This window comes from Cuculus canorus, chromosome 6, assembly GCF_017976375.1.
Source record: "Cuculus canorus isolate bCucCan1 chromosome 6, bCucCan1.pri, whole genome shotgun sequence".
In the NCBI taxonomy this organism is placed as follows: domain Eukaryota; kingdom Metazoa; phylum Chordata; class Aves; order Cuculiformes; family Cuculidae; genus Cuculus; species Cuculus canorus.
The window spans coordinates 35,423,749-35,450,685 of record NC_071406.1 but is presented as its reverse complement, the minus strand read 5'-3'; the positions used below and the strand labels follow the sequence as shown (position 1 = coordinate 35,450,685).

The following is a 26,937-nucleotide window of genomic DNA, read 5'->3' as shown; positions in this document are numbered from 1 at the left end:
CTCCTTCAATAAAAACTCTAAGCCATGAAGTATTCATCAGCAATTTGCTGCTTGCACTGCGATTCTCTTTGCTTGCTGCAAAAAAAAAACCCCAACTCCCTCACAGTAAGGCAGCAGCAGGTGAACTGCATTGCTTTGTTACAATGCATAGCGGTCACTCAGTGTTAGCTTGTTCGAAGGGGAACCTACAAAACAATTAACAAAAGCTTGACAATTATTTTTATAAATGACCTACAGTCCTGTACATTTTTTAAATTACTTTTTTCTTTAATATAGTACCCTAAAGAAGTTAAAGGGTGGTTGCAAGAAGCTGACTCCTCTCTGTTCAAGGAAATACTGTGGCAGGTGCATTTGGAAGAGTCATTGGAGCCTGCACAACAAAATTCAAAGTCTGCTTAAAAAAAACCCATAGTCCTGTGCTGTGCTACAGCAAGAGCAGCGTTGGTATCCTCTGCCAAGCAAGGAGCCCTTGCTGCACCAGCAGGAAGTCCCCACACAAAAGTTTCAGGGCCCAGCCCAGAGTCTAAGGCTCCTCATCTTCTAATGATAGCTCCTGAAGGAATCGGTTTCCTCCACTACCAGCTTTATTTGCCAACTGGGGGAATGGGCTGGCCCTTAGCAGTGCTGTGAAAAGTTAAAAGTGAGGCAAAAAGGGCGAGTTTTGGGCTGAGTCCCTTTGCCAGGTGAAGCAGGAGGGCTACAGAGCTGTTGAGGAGCCCAGGGAGGAGGTCAGCCCCAGCCATGGAGGGCAAGATGCTTTGGCAGGGCTTTGGCCAATGTGAGTGGGGCTGGTTGGGTTTTGGAGGGGGAACACGCCCTTCCCCAGCCACCGCTCTGACTTCCTCCTTTCTGCCCCAGCCGACTGTAAGACAGAAATAGGAAGGAAAGATTGGGGTCCGTCGCGTAGGTCCGAATACCTGTCTGCTTTTTCCAGCCAGGCTTGAGGATTTGAAACCATCCTCATCTCAGCCCACTCACAGGACAGAGGAGAGGGCTTGATGCGAGGCAAGTACATCTCTGGGTTTTTTGCTACTGGTCTTCCTTGTTGGGGAGAAGGCAGCCGGGTAACAAGGCAGTTTCAATAGCTCTGGTGTTTCCAGTGAATTTGTTTTACAATTCTTGATCCAGCCACTCACCGCTTCAGTCCTTAGATGGGCTTCAGGGAGCTTGGTGCAGTGTCTCCATGTGTGGCATGGCACGGCAATTGATCTACACAGCCTTTGCAGAAGCAGCTTGCCTGATCTGATATAGTTTTGCTTTTGGAGGTAGGCTTAATCCTGGAACTGCAGGTGGTTATTTGGGGGGAGGGTGTCAGACTTCACACAATCCCTTCCTTGCTGCCCTGCAGACCTGGAAAGCTGGGCCAAGAGGGTGCAGTGTGGTCCCCCTGCACCCTCACGCACAGTGCAGGGGAGGGCAGTGCTGGCTGAATGCTGGGCCAGCAGCACCAGGCAAACACCAGCTCCCTGCCCAGGATCCCAGTCTTCCTCTGGGGATCCCATACAAGCACCCACTGCTGGCTGCAGGATGTGAGGCTCAGAAGGGAAGAGGGAACCAGTGCTGCAGCGTGCCAGAAGGGCAATGGGGACGGCTACTAGGCGAGCTCAACACAGTGTCACTGCCACCACGCTGGCACAGGGTCTTCCTGGTGGTCCCTGCACCCCTCTGAGTCTGGGAGGAGGGCTAGGAGAAGGAGTGAGAACTTCGCTCTTCTCCTCCATCTTTCTGTGTGTTGTACACATGAAATACTCTGATGGCGACCATTGAAAATGTCTGGCAGTGGCAGGGAGGCTGGCGGAGGCTGTTCGCAAGAAAACCGTGGGCAGAGCAGCTCCTTCCAGAACTCCCATGGCTCTTGGGTGCAGGCAAAATGTGGGACACAGCCTAGGTGCCAGGGAAAACAGCAGGGCTTTTAGTTTTGATGCTTTTTCCAGTGATGCAGCCCCAGCTCCCAGCCTCCCAGGCAGATGAAAAGCAAGCATTAAAACACTTGCAGAGATGTCTCACCCTGTAGCTAGCATGGACACCAATACATGCCTTCTGCAAGGTGTGGAAGGCTTTGAATGGTGCATTTTGCTGTCTCAGCTGTTACATCCTGCTTCACACCATGGCTTTACACTTTTTCTGTCCTCATCCCAGTGAGTCACCACAGGGCTAATGGTGATGGGGGATCTCTTCTTTGCTCCCACAAGGCCTGAGCTCTGCCAGCTCCAGGGGACACACTGCACTCCTGGGCGGGTCTCTGGGTCCCTGCGTAGGTCCAGGAATCTGTCCTGCATTTCTGCAAAACCCAGCAGCTGTTGCAGCATCCCTACTGGGATCAACCAAGGGATGATGCCCACTGGAGATGAGATGCAAGAAATGGCTTCTTTGCTTCTAAGCATCCCAGGCTACTCTGGGCATGACAGCTGGTGAAGCAGCACCTTCCCACCCAAGCAGAACTCTGAACTAGGAAGACCCAGAAGCATAACCCCCTGCCCTCCTAGAGCAGAGCCAGGGTCCCATAGGCACCCAGGGACTTCAACACTCAGCAAAGGGACATCAAGGGCCAGGTGCTTGGTGCACATGGGATAATGCTCATCCCTCACATCCCACCCTCTACAGGCACTGGAGGCTGCTAAAGGGAAATGTGTATATAAAAGATATACATATTTCCTATAATAGGACTTGGGAATGTATGTATTCGTCTTATATATATTTTAAATACTTTAATATATTTTTATTTTTTTATCTTTTTTTCTGTAATTTTATATATGTAAATATATATATATATACACACACAGACACTGAGTGTGGTACTCTACCCAGAGAGGGTCTTAGCCTTGGTGGGACTTACCTGCATCGCACAAACAAGTGATGGAAGAAATGGCCACAAGCCAAGTGACATACCCTCTCCCATCCTTACTGTACCCCACTCTGCTCAGTTACCTCCCACCCTGAGGAGGGGGTGAGCAGCACTGCTGGGTACAATAACCTGTGTCTCTGTCACAGCATGGTGGTGACGTGGCACCAGTGATGCTTGGGAGTGTGGAAGAAGAGTCCAAGGGCACCAAGGCACAATCGCTGATGCTAGTGGCACCTCAGTGTTGCAGGGAGATGGTGCAGATGCCCCAGGAGCCCTCCTGCAATGCTGGGCACGAAAGCACAACGTCCCATTTTGCAAGCAAACAGATATTTAGCAAAATGCTGAGGCGAGGTTGTGGCTAACAGACTGCAAGACCCAACTATGTAGTTTAGCACTCGTCTTATTTATAGCAAAGAGGTTGCTGCTAGCATTAACACTCCCCATTCAGCCCTATTTGTAAGTCCCATCTCATACTTCCATGCTACACAGCAGCCTGCTCCATTTCCCCCACACCTCTCAGCATGTCCAGCACCCTGAAATCTGGTGGGACCCCACTTTGCTTCCTGCCCATGTGCAGGACATCACCCAGCCCTTTCCTCATCCACCTTCCCGCAGGCTGCTTGCACAGTTTCTGGCTCATAGATGGTCCATAGATGGAATCCCCCAGCAACTTCTGCAAAGGACTCCTGGTGAAGCACAACCCAGGTCCCGAGCCACCTGTGGCCTGTAATGAGAATATCAGAAGTCAAGGCAAAGGAGCTCAATGGTTGGACTCAATGATCCCAAAGATCTTTTCCAACCAAATTATTCTATGATTCTAAGAGGACTCTGGTCTTGGGGTGCAGCCTTCTCCTCTCGATGCCAAGGTGCTTAGTCTCAGCATCCTGCTCCTCAGCCCAGGATGTCGGTGATTGTAAAGCTCTGCAGTTCCAGCCCTTCACACCAGGGCAGGAGGATGGATTGTGTGCATCTCTCTCCTTGCCTTAATTTATGAAAAAGAGGCAAAGCCCTCAATATCCCAGCTGAGCCAGGAGAAGAGTACCCAGGACTGGTGGTGGCAGTGCAAGTCTGAGACTAAGCCGAGGGGATCACTGAGGGGGCTGGTGAGGCCCATATCGGTGCCCTGCTGATGCAGAGAATCAGACTGAAAACCTGCTTTGCACTACTCTGAACACCATAAGGAGGCAGACAAAAGAAAAAGCCACATTTACTCTCCTTGAAAGTCACCCTACGTCACATATATACTCATCCACCCACATACCAGTGAATAATTTCCCTCCATAGCAGAAGAAAAGAGGTCATGAGCTTTTTTCTGCTGCTCTCCCCTGGCATTGGGGTGTGCTTTACATTGCTGCAACCAGGGAAAAGAGGAACTTTGGGGACTAGAAGAGCATCCAAAACCAGCCCACAAAATGAGCCCTACCTTATAAAATTCAATAGCAGCCAGAGCTGTGTGTGTGTTGAGGTTCCCACTTTATTTCTGGGGTTGGGGAGCTTTTTTAAATCCAGTTTTAACTGGAGACTTGCTCAGTTTTGCAAGATGAGCCTGTAAGCAGGAATCTCTGACCTCCAGCAAGGATGAGGAACTCACAGAGCTTTGCTCTACCTCATTGCCACTCCATGCCTTGGCATGACGTCAGGAATTAAACACTTGGAAGGGTGGGCAGGTGGGATGGCAGAAGCACATCCAGCCAATAGGTTTGGTCCGCAGAGCTTGTGTGGGAAGTTCTATCTTGTAGAAGAGCTGGAGCCTCCTTAGGCCCATTTGCTGTGTTATCCTGAGTGCTATGGGAAACAAGGGTGAGAGGGGCTCTTCCCTCCTGCCAGCAGTGGCAGCTTTTGCTGGGCAAAAGCCTGTTTCCCAGGGCCCATGTTGTGGGGCGGTTTACAGATACATGAGGTCCCACTGTTTGCAGCATCCCCAGGGCTCTTCCAGACACATGCAGCAAAGCAGAGGCAAGGAGTGATCAATAACAAATGAAAAGTGTGAATACAGCTAAGAGTAAAGCAGATGTGGTCGTGAAGAAGCCAGTTGTGTCTCGGAGTGTGATGTTGCTCTTGGAGGACCTTTCGGGTTGGACTGACAGTGGTCAACAGCCACATTCCAAGCACAGGGTGCCACAGTGCAGAGAAGTGATCAAAGTAATTTCCCAGCAAGGTGCACCCAGGAGGGTCCAATGGGGGTCTGGTGTCCACACTGCCTTGAGCAGAGCTTTTACTGTTAAGAACTTGGAGGGGACAAAATTGTGTTGGGCTAGCTCAGTACAGCAACTGCAGATCACACAGGCTATGTTGCATCTCTGACAATAAATTATGCCCTTAAAAAGTTAGCAAGGTGGACTGCAGTGGTGGAGGGGGACTGGTGGATGATGCCTTTGTGAAGAAGGGGCTCTGTCTGGCCACCACAGGATAGTTATGGTCCAGACATGGCAGAGTGAGCTCCTGGGTTCACCATGAAGGTTTGACCAGCCGACCACAGGTTATTGCCTGTGCAGCCATGGAGTTCTGATGGAGAGGCTGGCTCCAGGGCAGGGTGGGGTTCCCAAAGCTGAAAACCTTCACATCCACATGACCCCTGCCATAAGCAATGGTGGCAACCAGTCTTTCCAGTCCTGCCACATCTTGAAGTCCTTTCTACAGCTGGGTACCAAACCTCACTGTGCCAACCCAGAACTTCTTTCTGCCCTCAGGTTAAGACCTTGCTTTCTTTCAAGGCTAACCAGTATCATTCCTGGCTTGTCTGACATCTTACACAGGCTGCTGAGCTAAGTAAGGACATCCTGATGTCTCAGAAGGGCATCTAAACAGCCCTTCATACTAACCTGATCTCAGTGCCTTTTGAAGGTTTCTTTTGTTTTCTCATTTCCATTTGACTCTGGACTGTTAAGTTGGCAGATTCACAGGCAAGAGTGAGGGCCCTTTGTGAAGCTGGCAGGAGCCAAGGAGTGGTTGTTCTCTTGGTCAGGGTAGTGTCAGAGCTATTTCAAACCAAATGACCTGGTTTTCTGATGCTGTGTCTAATACTGCTAAAAAGGGCAATGTTTTTTGTTCCTTCATGTTTTCTTATTCCTTTTTCTTCTCTTAACAAATTCCTTTTTACTCACTTCCCCATTTGCATCCGTGTTGCAAGGCTGCGACTCTGTTGGGTTTTATCTTACGTCTGTGCTGGGGGAAGGCATTAAGAGAAATTACAGTGTTAATGAACATAATCTCATTGACACTACAGGAAGAACACTAAAAAACTGCTCCCTAAGAGCAATTTAGGCAACTTTATGGATAGCTTAAATGTCTAGGATGAGGAAATGTGCTTTGAGGCAAGAAGCGAGTAGTCTAAGCAACTAGAACCAGCCCTGTGAGAATGTGCTTGTGAAGAAGAGAGTGTTCATCATGCTCTGAAACACTGGTGTAACTAAGGATAGCAAAGGTTTGTGGGGTTTGGACAATGTGCTTGGGAGTCCTTCCTTGCACACTGGTAAGAAATGTGCAGCCACTTCCCCAGCTCTGGAGTCAGAGCCCCCACCCATGGCAGTGGGTCATGGCCCCCCGCCCTGTGTGTGTCTGACTCCAACACCCCATCCTTCTTCCTCACCCTGCATATTGTGCAAGGGCCAGCCCAAGGGCTGCCACGCTGGGGGGCTGGACCTCTGCACACAGTGCAGCCTCTCCGCTTCCCTTGGAGATGGGACCGCAGCTCTCCTAGAATGTCAGTCGCTCAGGCTGTGATGTCGGCAGCCCTCAGCAGGAAAACTTATATCAATTCACTACACAGAATACTTCCTTTCACTGATGAATCACTTAAATGTAAAACAAGTAGTAATAGATACATATGCCATACTAGTTATTTAATAGAAATGGTCCTTTTGTTAATTTTGATTACAATTTCCGTAGCCCAATGTAGAAGATGAAAATAATCTTATCTAGTAAAAACTAAATGCAGTGCTTGAGATTTTCTGATGTTACATAAATATAACTGTGTAGGTAGAGGAGTCTGGACAAACACTACACCAAGCTTTGCAGCAGCTCTGTTGGATGCGTAGCAATACAGTGCGAGTTCCCACTCTGCTGGCTTCCGTGCATAGTCCAAAAGCTATGTTTATTGGAAACCAGCTTACTTCTGTAGGAGCACATGAGCACCCGTCCTGAGTCAGCCTACACACACAGGGTGGCTGCCCTGGCCCTGGCTGCCCAACTCCCCGGACTGTGTCAGTGTCACCCTCTCGGGCTCTGCCTGCAGTGAGATGGCTGTGGGAAGGACATGTCCCACCGGGGCCATCCTCTTCTGCAGCTGCTTTCTATAGGGTTCAAGATCTGCCTTCCCTGTAGCTGCCATGCTCCAGGCTGTTACAGACATGCTTTTTGTATTGCAGAAAATGTTGGGTAACTGCTGTCTTCAGCTGCCGGCAGTGAATTGGGTGCTGCTGCTGGTGACAACAGGTGAGCCAGATCTGCTTTTCCCCTCTGCCTTTCCCTGGTGCCTTGCATGGGCAGTGAAATAGGGTGGGAACCTAAATGCTGCCCAATAGTGGTGGGAACATGGCACTGAGAGGCGTGCAAGGGCTGGAAACTGCATCTCCCAGGATCTCCGGTTAACACAAGCCAGGCCACCTGGGACACAGTGAGGCAAGTAAGGATCCTGCCAGGGTCCCCAGCATGGGTTTTATAGCCAGAGTGGTCTCAGGAAAGCATGAGTACCATGTTCTGGGTGTCAGAGCACCCCGTGGCTGCCACCACTGCAGACCAGCCTCCCTCAATGACCCCGCATACCAACTCTGCCTTCTCTCCATTTCAGCCTTTGCCATGGAGTGCCCCAAGATCAAGGTGGGGACATGCACGGACTGCATCCAGTCTGGTCCTGGCTGTGCCTGGTGCAAGCAGCTGGTAGGTTCACATAGCCTCCCGTGCTGTCAGCCCCCAGCAGTCATGTAACTTGCAGTGGGAACATCGCCCTGCCTGCCCAGCTCTGCTTGTGGTGGAGGGAGGACACTGCATCGTGGGGGCGTTTCATGCCCTACACAATGGATGAGACCATAAAGGATACGACAGATAGGACCCCTCAATCTTCCTTTCTCCATCCTTGCCCTGGAGACCAGCTCCCAAAGGAGCCCACCCATGTCTTGCTCCTCTGATTTTTTTTCTTGCTGATATTGCAATACAGAATTTCACCAAAGCTGGTGAGCTAGACTCTGTCCGCTGTGACACCATAGAGCAGCTGCAGCAGAGGGGATGCCCACACGATGAGATTGAGTTTCCAGTCAACAACATTACGAGGACACAGGACAGTCCTTTAAGCAACGAAATACAGCTGACACCCCAGGAGATGCACCTGAAACTGAGGATAGGTATGGTTTTCCTGGTGTTCCCAACGCCCTTCTGCTCTCCTCCAGGCCCAGCTGGGGACTAGCACTACCCAAAGGGCAGGGCAGGCAGCAGGGCTACCCTTTGTGCTGAGCTGGGATGTGGCAGTGCCTCCCCCATTTCCTCCCATTTTCTTCTGAAAAAGGAGGATCCCAGCGGAGGGTGGGTGATGGGGTGAGATGTTAGCCTCAGCATGGCAGCTGATCCCAGCATTTCTGTCCCACAGGCCAGCCTGCTATATTTGAGGTGAAGTTTCGCCGTGCCTTGGGGTACCCCATTGATCTCTACTACCTCATGGACCTCTCCTACTCCATGCTGGATGACCTGGAGAAGGTGAAGAAGCTGGGAGGGGAGCTGCTCAAGGCACTGGAGAGCACCACCCCTTCTCGACGCATAGGTGAGCCTGTGTCTGGCACAGGACCACAGCATAGCTTGTTGCTGCTGGGAAGAGCAGTGGGGCTGGAGCAGGGCAGGCAGCAGGCAGCGTGACCTCTCAGCAGCGGCCTCTGCCAGGGTGGAGTGTGCCAGGGCAAGGGATGTGGACATATACACAGCAGCCAGCAGATTGTCCACGCCCTGTGCCATGGGGATACTTACCAGTCCCTGCCTACCCTTGGGTCTGATGTGGTCCTGGATGCCATAGGGTTTGGCTCCTTCGTGGACAAGACAGTGCTGCCCTTTGTGAACACACACCCTGAGAAGCTGCAGAACCCCTGCCCCAACAAGGATGAGAAATGCCAGCCTCCTTTTGCCTTCAAGCACATCCTCTCACTGACTGATGATGCCAAGAAGTTCGAGAGTGAAGTGGGGAAGCAGTTCATCTCTGGGAACCTGGATGCCCCAGAGGGAGGGCTGGATGCCATGATGCAAGCAGCGGTGTGTGGGGTGAGTCCCTGCGTCTGCCCCGCTGTGCTTAGGCACCATCCATCAGGATGTAGTTCTGCCCCTCTCTAGGTGGGCTCTGGAAGCCTATCGTGTACAAGTCCTGATTTGGCAGTGGGGCAGGTTACTCAGGGGAGGGTACAGGAGAACATCTTAACCCAGAGCTTCCTGGTTCTCATCTCCTGTAACCCACCTCCCTTCTGCCCCCTGCCCCACACTGGCACAAGACTTTGGCGAGGGCCATACCTGCTGGCACCATCTTCCCAGCCCTACTCAGACACAAGTCTTCATATTGTTTGCAGGACTTGATCGGCTGGCGTAATGTGACCCGCTTGCTGGTGTATGCTACTGATGACGGCTTCCACTTTGCCGGCGATGGCAAGCTCGGGGCCATCTTAACCCCCAATGATGGCCAGTGCCACTTGGAGGACAACATGTACAAAAAAAGCAATGAGTTTGTAAGTACTTGGTGCTGCTCAGCAGCTCTACACCCTCAGCCGTGCTCCCCCAGATGTTAAAAACAAGTCACATAAAAAGCCTGTTGCTGAGACCAGAAGGTCACCATAATCACCTTAAGTTGGACTGTGGAACCAGACTGTACACCCTTCTGCTAGTGGTGGAGATTGTGCTGAGCACAGCATCCCTATCCCCACCTAGGACTACCCATCTGTCGGCCAGCTGGTCCAGAAACTTGCCGAAAACAACATTCAGCCCATTTTTGCTGTCACCAGTAAGGTGGTGGATGTGTACAAGGTAAGGAGACCAGATAGGTGCCTCCTGGCCCTCCCAAGGACAGAAACAGCTGTGGTGTTCTGCCACTGCCCCCTGATTCACTGTCAAATGGTGGGAACCACTCACCTCTTTGCTCTCTGTTGGCAGAAACTCAGTGAGATGATCCCAAAATCAGCAGTGGGAGAGCTGAAGGAGGACTCCAGCAACATCATTGAACTCATCCAGGAGGCCTACAATGTAAGTGCTGGAGGAGGCTGTATTTCACCTTTCTGGCAGGGCCCAGAGCAGGGAAAGGTTCCCATTGTGTGTCTTCATTATCAGAGAGCAGCTGGGACCAGGGTTTTGAGTACAGGACATGCTGAGTCCCTCTGCCAGCAGCAAGCAAGAGGTTCCCACCTCTCCAATTCTATCTATCACCTGCCTTTCTTCAGGTGACTGAGACCGACCCTGGCCTGGGGTGCTCCCTGCCCCATCCCCTAGGTTGGAGGGAAGCCCTAACCTGCAACCCCACACCCCCTTGCTTGGTCTCCTCTAGGACTGATGGCACTTTCTCGACCATTTCCCTGCAGAACCTCTCCTCACGGATCATCCTGAGCCATTCCACCCTGCCAGACATCCTGGATGTCAAATATGACTCCTTTTGTGGTAATGGCAAGGAAATCTTGGATGAAGCAAGAGGGCAGTGCGACAATGTCAAGATCAATGATGAGGTATATTCCTCTGTACCAGGAACACAACACAGCTCTTTTAGGTCCTGATGCCCATCCTGTTTAACAACAGGAACACAGCCTGTTATCCCAGGCTTTCTGCTTACATGAATTCAATGCCAAGTGTGTCCAAAATGCTGTGGGATGGGGGAGGATCCTCCATTGCACTGGATGTGCCTTTGCTCAGCCTGGGGCCAATATCACCTTCTGATTGCTCAAGCTACCTGATGGCCTGTGACCCTTCCCTTTCTCACTCTGCACTTTCTAGGTCACATTTAAAGTGAAAATCATGGCCAGGGAATGCATCAAAAGCCAGTCCTTCACCATCCGGCCACTAGGCTTCACAGACACCCTCACTGTCCACCTGGACAGCAACTGCAACTGCAGCTGCAATGAGAAACCCAACCCAACTGACTGCAGTGGGAAAGGCAGCATCGTCTGTGGGATCTGCAGGTACACACTGTCCCTCCAAAACACTGTTTCAAATGCTGTCAGAACTGGGAACCTTCAGGCAGAGGACTGTTGGGCCAAGCTGAGCACCAGCTGCTTGTATGCTCCTCCAAGGACATCTCTACCTGGAGAACATGGGGCTGGGTGAGGGCTCAGCAGAGGGATGCACATGTGGTGATCAGTTATAGCTTGGCTTTGCAGATTTGCACCAATCTTCTTATTCATAGAGGTGGTTTATGTTCACAGAGGCAGGGGACACAATGAGATTTTTTCTGCTGCTGGAGTCTTTGCTGCTTTCCTGAGGGCATCCGCCCACCCATCCACCAAGCCACCCACTGAACAGATACAGATTTCTGTAGAAATCTCTCAAAAATCCTACTTCTGGGCTGCAGTCTTTGCAGGTCTTTAAGTGCAATTATTGCTTTGTGGCTTTTTGGTGACAGAGAGAGGAAAAGAGTAGGTTTCCTCAGGAAACGTTCAGGTCTCCCTGATAAGGGTTGGAAATTATAAATATAACAATTTCAGGGCAGCTGTTTGGTGTTGTAAATACCACTAGGGGAAAAGCAACGTTTCTGAGGTTTCCTTCCTATCAGCTGCCCTGCTCCAGCTCCAAGTTAGTGCCAACACGCTGTTGTTGGAGTTTGGCAAAGCCATCCCAGATTTGTCTGAGGTCTGGGCTCCCACCCCTCACCCCATGGCATTTCTTGTGGGTGCTGACCAAGGCTTACTCCTCTCCTTTGACGACAGTTGCAATTCAGGCTACATGGGGAAGAACTGCGAGTGCGACACCAAAGGCAAAACCAGCAAGGAGCTGGAGGGCAGCTGCCGGAAGGACAACAACTCACTCATCTGCTCTGGGCAGGGTGACTGTGTGTGTGGACAGTGCGTCTGCCACACCAGCAATGTACCCAACAAGGATATCTATGGCACTTTCTGCGAGTGTGACAACATGAACTGTGATTTTCACAATGGCCTCCTCTGCGGTGGTAAAGGTGATGCATCTACCTGATGGGTTTTCCACTGGGTAACTGTCTAGAGAGATTAAATCCCCAGGGAGATGTTGCCTTTCCCTGCCACAGTCCAAGTGAGTGGGTTTGGGGTTCCTGGGTCTGATTGCACCAGTCTACAGGACCTCTTTGACCATCTCATGGAGGGTGGCATGGAGAACACAGGGTGGGTGATGCTCTCCAAGCACAGGCAGAGGGAGGCAGACCTGGCTGGCTGTGGGATCCTGGTCTGAAAGGTCTTCCCCCACAGCCCATGGGACATGCGACTGTGGGGAATGCAAGTGTGAGCCCAACTACGAGGGCAGTGCCTGCCAGTGCTTGAAGTCGAAGGCAGACTGCTTGAATGACAAGGGCCATGAATGCAGCCTCCGCGGGACCTGCCACTGCAACCGCTGCCAGTGCCAGGGGGCATACCAGCCCCCCTTGTGCCAGGAGTGCCCCAGCTGCCCCTCACCTTGTGGCAGATACATGTGAGTGATGTGCCCAGAGCTGGCACAGGGGGGTGATGGGAATCGTCCCCAGCTCGTGGGCAGGTGCAGGCAAGCACTCTCTGGGCAGAGCCCAACCATGGCCAAAGCCGGGTGAGACAACCTCTGCCCCTGCAGAGCTGAACTGTGACCACCTGTTTTGCAGCTCCTGTGTAGAGTGCTTGGCCTTCGAGAGCGGCCCCTTTGAGAAGAACTGCTCCCAGGCCTGCCGCAACATCCGGGAGACCAAGGAGTTGACGGGGGAAAGCAGGCAATGCAGGGAGAGGGACTCCCAGAACTGTTGGATCTCCTTCCATATGGTACAGGAGGATGGCTTGGAGGTATACACCTTCACTGTCAATCCTGAAAAAGGTACCCTACTCCTGCTTCTCCTGCCCCTCTGCAGGCAGGCTGCCAGCCCTGCCATGGTAGCCTCACTGCCTTGCCAGTGGCTGCAGTTGGACACTGAGTGTCTGCCCCACAGAGTGCCCAGAACCTCCCAATGTTGCGCTGATCGTGGGAAGCACCATTGCTGGTGTGTTCCTCATTGGCGTGGTGCTCCTGCTGATCTGGCGGCTCTTGACGGAGCTGTTTGACCGCCGTGAATATCGCCGGTTTGAGAAGGAGAGGTCCAAGGCAAAGTGGAATGAGGTATGAGAGCTCATCTGCAGCAGTGGGGTGTGCCTGGATGCTCACATCCATGGGATGGGGACACCTGGAGGTCAGACTCGGAGGGGTCATCCTCTCCAGAGGCAGCGGTGGCAGACCTGAACCCCCACACTGGCTGGATTTTACAGGGGGTTGAATCAGCCTGTGGGTCTTCTACCAATGCTGTCTGCACTGTCTTGATTGGGAGAGGCGGGGCAGGTAACGATCTGCTGGAAATCCAGGACAGCACAACAGCAACAGGCCTCTCACCCCTCTTCCCTCCAGGCTGATAACCCCCTCTTCAAGAGTGCCACCACCACAGTTGTGAACCCCAGGTTTGATGGAGAATGAAGTGGAGCAACGCCCAGCAGCACTAGGACCCACCGTTAAATAAGGAAATGCCACGCTAAGGAAATCTCAAACTAAGGCTCCCACCTCCTTTTCTTTATCCTGTTGGTTTGTTCCCTTCTTCCCAGAGGCCATCAGCTGAGGGGTGGACCACACCTGACTCCTGGTGCAGCTTGGGTCCGTGGAGCCGGGAGAAGGACACAAACGCAGCTTTTCAGAGCAGGGCTCACCACTGGGCACACGCAATGGCTTCCCTACCAGTTACTGCCTGTCTTGGCTCTCTTTGCCTTCTGGTAGGGCCTTCGGATGCCAAGCTGCAAAACCAGCTGACTGCACAGAGCGCTTCCAGCTTTGATTTGGAGCTAGGGTTTCAAAACTGCCATTTTCCCTCTGCTCTAGCAGGATCTGCGCCCAGGCTGCTCCACACTTTCCCCTGCTGCACTCGTCTCCACCACTATGTTTGTACTAGTTTCTAAAGCATTTGCTGCTGAGTTGGACGTAGAGGGTCCTCCAGGCTGGCAGTCTGCCCTGGAGGTTGCAGTGAGGTGATGGGCCCTGAGGACTGGATGCATACATACATGCGATGGGGACACCTGGAGGTCAGACTCTGTGGGGACATCCTCTCCAGAGGCAGTCATGGCAGACCTGAGTGCCTGTACACAGAGACGAAGAGCAGCGAGGGAACATGCATTGAATCTTTCTTCCAAATCATCAGCTGCTCCCCGGTGTTGCTCCCCTCTCAGACCTACCTTGGGCGAGGTTCTACTTAAGCTTCTGCAAGCCTGGCTTAACTCCACCGGGCCTTGAGCCCTCTGCATGACAAGAAGACAAAGGAGCAACTGTTTGAACCATGAAACATCGTCACTGAGCGTGTGAAACATTACCTGCATCTCCGAGCTCAGCTACAGTTTCTTCCACACCCCCAGGGCTCTATCTCTTCCCTGCTCTGCAAGTGCATCTGACTTGCCAAGGGCCTGATGTGCTAAAGACCTGCCAGAGCCTGAAGCACATCCAGCTCAGCACTTTTCCAGACCATGCATGGCAGCTAATTGCTCTTACGTTGTGGGGTCATTCCTGTGAAATAGCAGTACAATTCCATATTTGATTTAAGTTTGGGAGTAATTTGCTTATAGCTGTATTATGTCACATTTTTATTTGCTCTCTGAAGATGTTTAAAGTTAATAAAAATTAATATATGAAGTATATACATCTGTCCTGCTAAGAATGAAGTGCAAGGTCACAGCTGAAGTGTTGGTTTGAGAAACTGTAGCAAAATCCTGTTGTTGCTGTCAGCATCTCCCATAAATACAATTCCTGGGAAAGATGCTGACCAGATAAACAAACTGTCCTCTACACTATTTTGCCTTCCATGTCCTGAAATGTGTTCCCCTGCAAGCCAAAACTGACTCAGTAAAAAAAAAAAAAGCAAACCAGTCCTTGTCCCTGCCCATCTACTGGCTGCTATGTGTAAACCACCTTAAACAAGAGTGGCTGTACCATGTCAGATCAAGGGTTAATTTGGGCCATTTTGATGTTTTCTACCAGTGACTGTGAGGATTTAGGAAAGGGTAAGAAGAAGGGAAGTGTGTCTGATTCTTCTCTCAGTACTATGCAACCCTGGATCTATTTTTGGCACGACCCTCTGCTCAGTGTAGGTCCTGTATGCCTTGAGCCTGGCTGCACAAAGAGACCAGGGACATTCGCTAGGGCTCTGGATCTTGGATGTAACGCCCACTGCCAGGGACACAGGCAGAGGCTGTTATTTCTTGAACATGAAGAGACTCTATCTCCACTGTCAGCAGCTGCAGGTCTTACTGCTGGTGTAGAGCATGCAGTACAAGTACAGCCACATACGTTCTTCAGAGGACCATCAGAGCCAACTGGTAAGGAACCCAGACTTTTTTAAAAAAATATGTTCAGACGTACATGCTAAGGCACATGGAAAAGCCCAGGGGGAAACCAGTGAGCTAGGAGGGTCCTTCAGGCCCCTGGTCTTGCTGTAGCCCAAAGGCTTGGTGGTCTCCACATGGAGACCTGCTTGCAAAAGCCAGAAGTATTTCTCAGCCAGGTGTGGAATGGTCCTTTCTACAGGCTTCAAGTACCACCCTTGAACATCTTTTCTTAAAGTTGTTTCATTTCCATCAAGAATAACTGAATTGTATTTTCTTTGACTTGGGGTGGGGAGGAAGACAGTTAATTTTCAAGTCAAGGTGTTGACTTGATTTTGGTAAGAGCAGCTGTCAGCAGCGCAGGCTGGGACACCCCGACTGGTTCACGTGGCTGTCCTGCTGGCTAGGAGGGTGCGGGCTCCCCCTGTTACTGCACACAAACCCCACAGCCAGCCCGTGACACAGAGCATCACTTGAGACAATGCTGCTGAGATGTAGCAGAGAGACATTTGAGCCCCGGCAGGGCTCTTGTCACTTGGGAAGGAGAGGGGCCACTTCTTAGGAAGCTGGAAGGCAGAGGTGCTGCAGGAGCTGCCAGGTCTCATTCCAAGAGAAACAACATTTTGGATTCTGATCAAACAACCTGTGCATTTGCTTTTATTACGACCAGGAGCTCCGCTTACAATTAAGCCACTTGTGTGCCAAAGGGATAATTTCCAATATTCTTGAGATAATGGGACCAGCCCCACAAGTCTGAGTCCCTTGCCAGACGCTTAATGAGCAGGTAGGTGCCACCCAGTCCTACTGTCCCCATGACAAAAAGCCCTCGATTAATTATCTGCAAGTGCAAAGAGAAACATCAGTGTCACCAGAGGTTTGCTCCTACCCTGCCACACCGCTGGAAATCTTCACACCCGCACCACCGGGCAATATCCCACCACCCCGCTGCGGGTGAGCAATGCTGGTGTGCAGGGTCTTCATGAGGCTCATGGCATGGGGAGGACACACACCACCACTGACCAACCTTTTCCTGCCATTTCCAGCGCTGAAGTGCCTCATGGTAGCGAATTCTTGTGAAAGTCACCTGGGAGGGTTGCAGGAGAAAGAACATCACCACCTCAAAGCCAGCCAGGAGGAGCTTGCAGCGGCTCAGGCAGTGGCAACTGAGTTGCTGGCCTTACCATTGTGTACAGTGGGACAATAGTGGAAGGCATGAGGGTGTAGAGGAAGTTGTCTACGTGCTTCCGGAAAATGAACCACATTGAATTCACGTGTTTGCGCATCTGTTGACAGAGCAACCATTACCTCTTCGCAAAATGTCTTGGTGGAGCCCTCTGTGTTTTGCAAGCTCTCCTGCTGCCTGTCCTGGGACGTTGCTTCAGGGAGTAGTGCACCCCCAGCTCCAGCGCATTCCCAAGGAGCTCTTAGGCTACAGTCCACCAGAGCGAGAGCCCAAGCAGGGTCTTGCCAGAGATACTGCCCGCTGTGTGCATCCTAACAAGGTGCCACCATGTGCACAGCCCATGGGGCCGCAAGGCTGTGTGCAGCTCACCTACCTCTATGTAGTTGTACATGGCTAAATCTGAGATTGCATGGTCATCTGGCACCCTCAGCCTGGAGAACTCGGGGAGGCAGGCACCTGGTAGAAGAAAGCGGCAGCTCACAGGCTCAATACCTCAGTGGGGTATTCAGCTGCCAAGGGTTCCTCCTCTGCTCTTGCTCCTCCCCAGCCACCTCACTCACCAAGGTCATTGTGGAATTGGTCCATTAATTCATCAAAGACCAGACAATCCTCAAAGCCCTGGCAGGAAAATTGGAGGGTAAATAGGCAGAAGGAACCACACATTCGCGAGAAGTGCGCTCACAGGTGCTTAGCCACAGTAGCTGTGCACACATGCAGGGTCCAACTGACCACAGCTTCAGAGCATGAGGCTGATGCCAGGCCACTCTGCTAGTGGTCTGGCAGAGAAATCCAGGGGGTTGCCTTTCCCAGAAGACTGGGGCTGCGCTGCTGGACCCCCCTCCTACGCAGGCAACATCATCACCGCATCCCCCGTCCTCCCTGGAGAACAGACGGGTCCTGGCAAGCAACCAGGTACCTGAGGGGAATCCAGCACCTGCTGGTGCAGAAGTGGCATCAGACCATGAGACAGGCCAGCCCATGAACTCTAGGGAGCTACACTCTAAACCCAGGTATTTCTAGGTGAAAAAGAGTGGGGACCTGACTGACACAGCCCAAGGCCAGCCGTGAACTTACTGCATTCATGCCCTGTCCATAGAAGGGCACAACGGCATGCGCAGCATCTCCCATCAGCACACATCGGGAAGCAAGGTGGTAGGAGGAGCACTTCACAGATATCATGGCCTGGGCTGGCAGCAAAAAGTAATCACGCTTCAGCTCTCGCCTTCAGGCAAAACAACAGATACTTCATTTGTGGGACCACAAGAGACAAGAAGAGCAAATTATGCCATATCTGAGCTAGGAATTCAGGGCCACAGGCACTGGCAGTGTTGGAATGCAAAACCTATTCCAAAACCAGGATATTTGTGCTGGGCAAAATGCTAGAGAACACCTTCCATTAACCCCCCATGGACCAATTATTCTGCCTGCAAGTTTTAAGGTCTGCACACAACTTGACCATGAGTGAGAGTGTCATCAACATGACAGTTCTCCTACTTTAAGCAGTGGTTAGATGGCCGTCACTGTAGGAATAAAATATCAGAGGATATCTGGGTTCCTAAATTATATGAAGTCCTGTGATCCAGTCTTCTTAAGAAGAAAGGAAACTGCCTAACACAGCTGAGAGCCTTGCTATCAGCCAAAAGCCCCTCCATAATAGATAACTGTTACAAAACAGAATTATTAATAGCTGGGCTGGAGCTCCCACTGGCTGAGGAGTTTCCCTCTTTGCAGGAAAATGAGGACATGTTGGCCAGAACCACAGCCACTGGGACTTGTGCTGGAAAGGCTGGTCCTGGTCCTCACTGTCTCCACAGCCCCCAGGTGAATCAGGATGCTCCGGTTCTGTGTTGCTACCCTTGTGTCATTTTCCCAGCAGCGAGAGGGTCCCTACTGCCTGGGGAGCAGCATGGTACTGGGGACTGCCTGTTCTTGTATCTCACAGCTCTGATATCTGTTTTAGCCATGCAATCAATAAGTGCCAGACTTTATGTAGTCAGCATAGTGGTGGGTTTCTGGTTTTGTTTTTGTTTTTTTTTTTTTTTTTGACAAGCCCAGCTTTTCTCAGTCTGTTAGCTAAAAATCTCAACATTTGTGCACCTCAGCTATCTGGACTGCTCTTGTGCTGCATTTCAGTGTTGCAACCCTTACCTTCGCTCCAGTGGAATCACTTTGCTCACCGACCTCTAACATCAAAAACACAGATCATAAACAAACAGCTAATCCATCCCTTGAGTTCCAACCCTGTAACAGCAATATGAAGGCAGCGAGAGGTGATCTGCTCTTTGCTCCCACAGCAGCAGGGGGCTGTGTCTCTAAGGAACAGTGGTGTTTCCTCCATCAGGAACAGCCAGCGGCTGGGGCTGCGTCCTGCTATTGAGCCTGTTATTCCAGTGTGGACACAATGCAGGCCTTGGTCTGCTTGCTCGCCTCTTTTTCAGACCTACAAGCCATGGACATCCACACCAACAGCAGTTACAACCCTTTTGCCCACCAGCTTCAGTGGAGTCCCCATCACTAGGACCCTAAGGCTCGGTCGGGATGCATCCCCTTGGCTTCGCGGCACTGTGTTAATGAGCAAGAAGGGGAGATTTGAACACTTACTCTCCGATGAGGGGGATGGCATCTGGGAAGTAGGTCTGGAAAAAACCCAGCACTTGCTCACCCGTTGTGAGCTTCTCAAATTCCTCAAAGGGCATGAAGAGTGTGCAGGTGAAGGACTTGTCCTGCCAGCCGGGGAGGAATATCAGAAAGAAGCCCGGAGGCCATAGTGAGCACCTTGGCTCCTGGAGCAGCAGCTCAGAGCCCAGCCTGTCACCCAACAATCGCAGCAACCTGTACGCACAGTGGGGACAAGCACTTGGCTACCACTTCCCAGGGTGGGCTTGCACATGCTAAGGGCAGGCAGGAGGGAGACAGAAACAGCATGTGATCTGCCAGCATACTGCCCTGATACTCCCATATCTGCTTTATAACATCCAGCTGCAGAGAGCTGGTTTTCTTGGATGCATGGGCAGGGAGAGAAGGCACAGGCACCTTCTCGGTGTTGTGAGTCAGGGCCACTCTGCACACACCACCACAGGCTGTGGAACATCTGGCACAGGCTGGTGGTCCGTCCTGGCATCCCATCAGCCCTCTCAGCCCCTGCCATATGCCTGCCACCACAGCTGATCCAGCCCCACAAGCTCCATCCCATGCCCCAGGGGTGCGTGGCAGTGGGTTATCACCATGTTGGGCAGTGCAATCATCATGAAGGTGTTTCTTGGCCAGATATGGAGGTAGTTTGGTTCCATGGCAAACTGAAAAAGACGGAAAATTGCCTTATATCCCTGCCCTGCTCAGTTTCCCCAGCCCAGTCCCACTGATTCTGCTCCACACTAGCACTCTAGTTTCCATCCTTCGTACCATGAGAAGGCACGATGACCACAGGGCCCCTTTTTGGTACCTGATTCTTCGAAGAGACACAGAGCAAGGGCAAGAGGAAAGGGTAGGAAAGATGAGCAAAAATACGCTGTTTTGTGATTCCTGATGTCTCCACAGTACCATTCCTATATCCCCAAGACCTCTCAGAGCTAGAGTTAACCCCATTGCTCCAGGGTAGGCTCTCTAGGACTTTTGCAGCCAGGTACCAAGACACTGGCTCCACCACTGGAAGAGGAAGATATGTCTGCTTTCTCCCAGGAAAGTTTTAATCCTTTGGCTGAGTCCCAGGTAAGAAATTAGTTTTTCTCAAGCTGCTGTGGCACAGCCCCATGACAGCTGAGCAGGGTGTTCCACCTACGAAGGGGGTAGCAGTGCCTGGGACAGGCACACTTACGTCTCCATCCTTGGGTGGGATGGTCAGCTCCATATAGCCATGAGGAATGTACTCATGACTGTAGTTAAAGCGTGTTTGCCTCATGAACTCCTTTCTGACTGTTGAGAAGGCTCCATCACATCCCACAATGAGATCATATGTGACTTCCAAAGGCTGCTGATCAGCTCTGAAAGCAAAAGGGTCCCTTAGATCAATCCTGCCATAACTCCAGGTCAGCTCAGCACTGCTGGGCACAGGGGATCTGCCTTTTGCAAAATGCACACATCACCTCTGGTGTTATTAATCTTCTAGGGCGAGGGAAGATTGGCTTTCAGTGACTGGGAAGTTCAGCATTAGGATAAGCATTTATCCTGTAGGTTATCAAAAGTGTGACTCTGCAGATCTATCCAAGAATGCAATAGGCACTGTTGGGATAATGCTGGGACTATTTCGTAGACCCTCCATCCTTGGGTGGGTGTGGGACATGACCAGAACTTAACACAACTATGAAACGTTAGCTGCCCTCCGGATGAGCAATCTGCCCCTGAAAAACAGTACTATAGAGACATTGCTTACATTTTTTTCAGCCTTCCCATGAACTCAGCTCTGATGTCTCTCCATTCCAAAGCTGACACTGAGTTTTGCCTGCTTAAGTTTCACTAAACACGCTAGTTTCAAACTGAGATTGCTCAATTATTTGTGGTTTTATGAATGATTAAGCAGGAACTAACTGATCACAGCATTTGCTCCCAGGCTTGCACAGGAATTACCTTTTTATGGTTAACTTCCCCAACTCTGCGTTGCACCCCAGGATCTTGTGTCCAAAATACAATTTAGTGTTGGAGTACTTCTCAGCAGCTGTGAAAACAAAAGAAAACTGGATGTAGAGGTTTGCACCATGACCCCAAAAATACATCAGATAGATCCCAAAATTACAGGAACTCTTGCCATTACAGCAAATAAGATTGCTGTGTTGAGTGGTGGCTGGCAGGCAGGGCAAACTAGGACTGTGTTTGGTCAGCTCTAGCAAAAGCTATTTTAAAAGTGCAAGAAATCCTGCAAAGATCTCATTCTTCCCTACAACTACATGAGTCATTGACCTGGTTCCACCACCACACTGTATTTCAGGGTTTGATGAGGTGGCTGTAGACAATGGGAAATTTGGCCTGACCAAATTTGTTTTTGTACAGTCAGGGGTTGCAGAAAATGCCATGAACCTTGGAAAGGCTAAGGACATATCTCTTGCTTTGGCTGGTGAAGTTCTGGGAGCAGATGCCAGTGCCAGGAGCTGGGGAGCTAAGGCAGCTCCCACTTGAAGCCAAAGGAAGGAGAGCTGCTCCTGGGGCATTTCTGCACATGAAAGAGCACTTTCTGTGCCAGACAAGCAGCAGGGAAACAGTACAGGTTTTCTTCTTACGAACACGGCTAGATAACTTTTGCCCTTTCTGAGAGCCAAGTTATGCAGAACTCATGGGCAAAGAGAGCCTGGGGCTCAAAGTTTCCTTTTCACGGGACAAATCCTAAATCCTCAGTGAACAGGGTGGAAAAGTATTTGCAAACAGACCTGGCAACCTACCTGTTAGCAGTTCTCTGTTTAAGTTTGCTCTGTCCACAGACAGAATGTACTGCAAGGCAAACAAACACATGGTTCAGGCAGCACTGCTGAAGGATCCTCTGCGTGGCCAGACAAGAAATGCTACCAACTCCAAACAGCCCCACTGAACCAGGGCGTCACACAATCCCCCTCCAGCTCACAGCATGCTTTATAAGACTGAGCCCCAGGCTGTCCACCACACAGAGCTACAAATACCGTGAAAGACCCCTTGTGCTCTGCAAAGCATCTTCAAGTGGCAGCATGAAGACTGGTACCTGGTTCTTCTTCCCATAGGGAATAGAGTACTTCTTCCCCAAAGGTGTGTGTATCCTCCTTGCCCGCATGGGTATGCCTTTGGATACAATCTGAAATGGAAGGGAACACAACCCAGCCTTCTGGCCAAAACTGAGATGCTGAGGAGCAGGGCACAAGCTACCAAGTGCCATCCCCACTGTGCACTGCACTCCAGGAAGAGTGGAATGCTCTCTAGTTAAATGATTTTGTGTGGTTGTCCAAGTTACTGAGGAAAATTTTGCAAGGCTGTCAATGCCAAGTCACTATATTTTACTGAGATTACTTACGAACTCATTCTCATAAAAATCAGGGAAAATTATTTTTGGATTGAAGGAACATGAAAAGCCCCAGGGTGCTGGGCAAGGCAGGGGATGACAGACAAATTACATCTTGGTGCTGGGATACGAGCTGTTGAAGCCTGGGCTCCTTCCCTGCAGGGAGCCAGGATCCAGGAGACCCCACCACTGCCAACAGCTGGATGTTAAACAGTAGCAAGCATGAGCTCAGAGCCTCATGCTGGGCAGAAGTCAGTGTGCCCAGATTTCAGGAGTCAGGCAAAATCTCAAGGTTTTCCGGGAAAATACAGATCTGGGCCAGTTGTTGGGGTTAGGGGGCAGCCCCCTTTATCATATCCTGCTGGTACTCCAGCTCTTTTGGGAGTCTGCCTACTCTTACTCCTCACCCTCCAGGAGGGAGAAGAGAATGAGGGAGCAGTAAACCCTGGAAGGTTGTGTCTGAATGTTGGTCTCCCAAGGAAGCACCTTCTGCCACAAGCAGAGCCCAGCTCCCCAATGCTGAGTGCTGCCCCAGGCTGGGGGAGATCCCCATTGGCAGCCATGCCATGAAGCAGTGGTGAGACAGGCTGCAGGCATGTAGTGGGTGAGGTCTGGCCTCACCCTCACCATTGTGGTAGCCTCTGTGTGATTGGGGAGCAGAAGAGAGCCTGTCTATCATCAGCTGAAGTCAACAGTGTCGTAACCACAGAGACTTCCCCACCAACTGAAGTTGCCAGGGTACCTGATCTTCCATCCCCACAGCCTGGAGGGCTTGGCGTCCTCTGTGGGAAAGGGCCAAGTTAATGCTTCTGCCACGGGCAAAGCTGGCCACTCGGATATCTGCATGGAAAGAGCAATTGGTTACAGAGATACAGGTACCACAGCCTAGTGTGGGTGACACCTCCTGAAATCCCTGCAGTGACAGCAGATGAGGTGGTAGGGAGTCCCCATCCCCCTACTCTGTGTGCAGACAGGGCAGATTTCAGAGGGCACATTCAGCTGTTGAAAAAGTAGCTGAGAAGGTTTGAGGGCCGCTTCCTTTGTGCCTCCTTGAGCCTGGAAGAAGCAGCTGCACCCAAGTGCTGCAAAGTGAATGCTGGATCCTGACAGCTCACCACAGTGCTGGAGGCCACGTTATCATTAGGAGCTGCTTCCCCTCTAAGCAGAGAAAGAGACGAGTGATGAATGCCTGGCACCTTCTGCTGGGACCCACAGACTGACAGGTTTTGGAACACTGGCAGGCCACCCTCTCCATCACTGCTCCAATGGAAATGTCTCAGCAACTGGTCTACCCCTCCTCCTCACCCATTTCTGCAGCGGGGATCCAGAGCTGTGCACAGGACTCAGGACGGACACACCTGCAAGCTGTGCAGCAAAACCAACCTTCCTGATGTCTGCCCAAGTGGGAACAGTTACCACAAAGACCATGTGTCAGACAGGGCTTCTCCTCCCCTTCACTGCATATCTGAGCTGAGTTTCACTTTTCATGGTGTCATTCCCATCTGCCGCTTGCCTTGCCATCTCTGTCCTGGTTTTAGTTCTCTGTCAGCTAATAGACACTAAAGTTGAATAATTTCTCTCCTATTCAACCAGCACCTGGGCTCCAAATCATCCTTTCTCTGCTGCAGTGCCCTGTGGGGCTGGAGGCATCCTGAAAACACTCAATTTCTTTCTGTCACTCCCACCATCAGCCCTCCACAGCACTGACGGCAGTGGTTCCAAGTCAAATTGACACTTTTAACCCCAACAGAGATGCTGCATCGTTAACAACAGCTGTGGCTTTCAAAGTTGTGACCCAGTCTGGTTCAACAGCACTGTGCTATAATTCTTCGTGCAGAGACCAGTTCTCAAAGATAAGGATTTAAGCCAAGAACATGAAAAGGAGCATCATTTTAGTAGCTGAAGGGTGGGTTCTCTCCATACAACATATTTCTAATCAACACTCCCCCTACACCAGGAGCTGAACGGAAGTGTGAAAGCGTATCTCCAGAGTGCCACACTTTCAGATTTCATTTTCTTTCAGCAGTTTCAGTGAGCTCACACAGTTCCTCTCTAGCTTCTTCAAGAACTGTTACCATTAAAGGGACAGAAACATATTAATATAGCAGTAATGATCAGGCCGAACTTACCTTCTCTGGCTTCATAAACATCAACATGGAAACCTCGTCTAGCAAAGAAACAGGCATTTAATGCACCCACCTACAAGAGAAGGATCAGGAAGGGTAGTGAAGTGTTTCACTAGCAGCTATATCACAGATCATTACTGAGGCTCATCAAGGGAAAGCTGCAGTCAGGGGATGCAATTCAGCATGTACAGGAAGACTGTTTGATCAAGGACCTTAGAGGACTTCTTCCTTCAAAGAAGTTCTCTGGCATCCTTGATGTGCCTGCAGAGCATCCAGGACAAGAATCACCCATCAAAACTCATCGTATACAATCATACCAAGTTCAAGACTTGTTTGGATGCAGTGATTAATTTCAGCAAGGCTAACTCCTTCAGCCAGAGGCAACAGGAGCTGGTACAGGCAAGCTCCTTGCTCCTCTCTAGATTATATCTATCTTCCTCAGTAGAATTCAAGGTACTGCAGCATTCTCCTGATAACGTGGAGGGGAAGCTAGACCTGTGCAAAAGCAAGATGTTACCTTAAAAAGAACAAAAAAGTCAAAAAAAGAACTTAAAAAGAACTTAAAAAGTCAAAAGAGAGATTTAGTTGCTGCATGTTCTATGCTGTCCTTTAAAGTCAGATCACTCTGCAAAGAGCAATAGAGGAAAACCATTCCCAAACAGGAGTGGGCAGAGTAAGGCATGGCCTCTTAGGCTAGAATTTACCGAGTCCCAGTCCTCACAAAGCATTTCACATAGTGATATGGTTAAAGCCAGACACAGCAATGGGGCAGGAGGATCTGGCGGCGTAAATGAGGGCTGTTATTTAGCGTACCTGGGCACCATTCCTCCATCTCCCAAACCCCTTCCTTGAGAAAAATCCTCTTGGCTGTGGGATTCATTTGCACACATTGTTCAAGGCAAGTGTCCAGCACAGACATGCACTACATCTCTGGGATATCTCAGCAGCAAAGCTTTCTCTCAAGAGCTATTCTCCTCCTACAAAGTCTTGGTTGTCCAAATGAGCCTCGCTGCCTCCCACAGTGAGAATTCAACCAACTTCTCCTTAACACCCCATCATCTGAAGGAGGAATGATTCTAAGAAAAACATTCACCCTGCATCTGAGCAATGATTTTACAGCCCTGGCTCCCTGCGAAACACAATCACACAGCAGCCAAATTGCATTTCCTACCAGACCACCACCGACAACAGCGACTCTTTTCCCCTGTGGGTCACTGGGCTCCATCACTGGGGCAGCTCCTGGGTCACAGGTTCTTGCTGCTTCTTCCCTCCTCCCTGTCCTGCTGTTGCTGCCCTTGCCAGCAGAGAGAGAAAGGGGAAGGACCTGGGTTGCTGAGTCATGCCTGGGTTCTTCTCCCCCAGCTCATATTAAATTTTAACTCCCAGCGCAGCGTCAGCCTGGCCATGAGGTGAGCCACACTGAGCCTTAGGTGAAGAGACATGAATGTGGCACCATTCAGCCAGGCACCATTAGAAAACCTCTTTTTAAAATTGTAAAGCAGTTATGCAGCCTTCAAAGACCTCCTATTGAAACGTGCACAGAGCAGGAGGAGAACATACATTCGCTGCGCTTTTGCTGGTGCTTCGCTGGGCTGCAACTGCAGAGGCACCAGTGGATCAGCGTGGAGTAACTCCTGAAGTCCCAGGAGCATTCTCCTGAGACATGAACCAAACTGCTTGCCCAGGGGCCTGATCCCATCTGCAAAGACATCTTTTGCTCAAGGAAGCTGTGTGTGGCTTGAAGTTTTTGGGGTGTGATGCTGAGCAGAGAGTCCATGCCTAACCTGCAGGAGCTTTCCAAGGCTTAGATGAGCCTGTGAGGAGACATCTCTGTGTGCACCATTTCACATGCCCATCCTCGGGAGGAAGTGCTCTGAGACAATGCCATGCACATTGAGCTTCTAAAAGGGAGGAGCCTACACATAATAATTAAACAGCAGACAGTGAAAATGTGTACATTAATATATACTGACTACACTTTACTGTTAAACCTGCAATGCACACCCCAAAACAGCAGGTTTGTCTCAAGGGAGCAAACCCAAATCCCTGCACTAGCACAGCACCACATTCCATTGCACATCCTGATTCCCAGTACAGCAGGGGCCAGCAGCTCCCAAGGGGACAGGGAGCAAGCACCATGCTATGCTCCTAATCTGCAGTACCATGCAAGGAGAGGGCACGAAGGGAAGGACCAACAGGGCCCACAGGCAGTGCCAGGCCCAGGCTTAAGTGGGACTGCTAGTCTTGGGGAGGGCAGGGGTCCCAGGTGGGGCTGGTTATGGCTGTTAAAGACCATTAGTGCCTGTAGGCCTTAGTGCTGTGTCTGAATGAGTCACCACTGA

General features: G+C 50.9%; 2 protein-coding genes across 4 annotated transcripts; one reads left to right on the top strand and one right to left on the bottom strand.

Moving 5' to 3' along the window:
- The first annotated feature begins 860 nt into the window (after positions 1-860).
- On the top strand, positions 861-13,516 carry ITGB2 (integrin subunit beta 2). The gene is made up of 16 exons (XM_009566887.2): positions 861-1,005; positions 7,213-7,279; positions 7,635-7,723; positions 8,001-8,184; positions 8,427-8,597; positions 8,844-9,085; positions 9,385-9,540; positions 9,740-9,835; positions 9,962-10,051; positions 10,384-10,524; positions 10,790-10,974; positions 11,719-11,963; positions 12,229-12,448; positions 12,612-12,817; positions 12,930-13,096; positions 13,379-13,516. The coding sequence occupies exons 2-16, from the start codon at positions 7,216-7,218 to the stop codon at positions 13,442-13,444; spliced, it is 2,322 nt and encodes a 773-aa protein (XP_009565182.1). The 5' UTR covers positions 861-1,005; positions 7,213-7,215; the 3' UTR covers positions 13,445-13,516.
- A 320-nt stretch (positions 13,517-13,836) lies between these two features.
- On the bottom strand, positions 13,837-25,923 carry KMO (kynurenine 3-monooxygenase). Of its 3 annotated transcripts, XM_054070213.1 has the most exons (16): positions 25,767-25,923; positions 24,599-24,668; positions 23,212-23,309; positions 22,176-22,265; positions 21,883-21,931; positions 21,077-21,164; positions 20,328-20,493; positions 19,738-19,809; positions 19,115-19,236; positions 17,588-17,735; positions 17,074-17,131; positions 16,887-16,969; positions 16,512-16,613; positions 16,355-16,414; positions 14,191-14,253; positions 13,837-14,094 (listed from the first exon to the last, which is right to left on the bottom strand). In XM_054070213.1, the coding sequence occupies exons 1-16, from the start codon at positions 25,818-25,820 to the stop codon at positions 13,837-13,839; spliced, it is 1,581 nt and encodes a 526-aa protein (XP_053926188.1). In that variant the 5' UTR covers positions 25,821-25,923. The 3 variants fall into 3 exon arrangements, with proteins under 3 accessions (XP_053926188.1, XP_053926186.1, XP_009565181.1); XM_054070211.1 differs by having other exon boundaries at positions 13,837-14,253; XM_009566886.2 differs by lacking the exons at positions 13,837-14,094; positions 14,191-14,253 and adding an exon at positions 15,500-16,168.
- Positions 25,924-26,937: the final 1,014 nt, after the last annotated feature.

What these genes read in the sequence shown, in the direction of transcription:
- ITGB2 (XM_009566887.2), top strand. Translation starts at nt 7,216, where the DNA reads ATGTTGGGTAACTGCTGTCTTCAGCTGCCGGCAGTGAATTGGGTGCTG. An exon ending in GCTGCTGCTGGTGACAACAG is followed by an intron (nt 7,280 to 7,634) that starts GTGAGCCAGATC and finishes TCTCCATTTCAG; the next exon opens with CCTTTGCCATGGAGTGCCCC. An exon ending in TCACCTTGTGGCAGATACAT is followed by an intron (nt 12,449 to 12,611) that starts GTGAGTGATGTG and finishes CCTGTTTTGCAG; the next exon opens with CTCCTGTGTAGAGTGCTTGG.
- KMO (XM_054070211.1), bottom strand. Translation starts at nt 25,820, where the DNA reads ATGGAGCCCAGTGACCCACAGGGGAAAAGAGTCGCTGTTGTCGGTGGT. An exon ending in CCAATTCCACAATGACCTTG is followed by an intron (nt 16,970 to 17,073) that starts GTGAGTGAGGTG and finishes TTCTTCTACCAG; the next exon opens with GTGCCTGCCTCCCCGAGTTC. An exon ending in GCTGGAAATGGCAGGAAAAG is followed by an intron (nt 14,254 to 16,354) that starts GTTGGTCAGTGG and finishes CTTGTCATGCAG; the next exon opens with AGGGCTCAAGGCCCGGTGGA.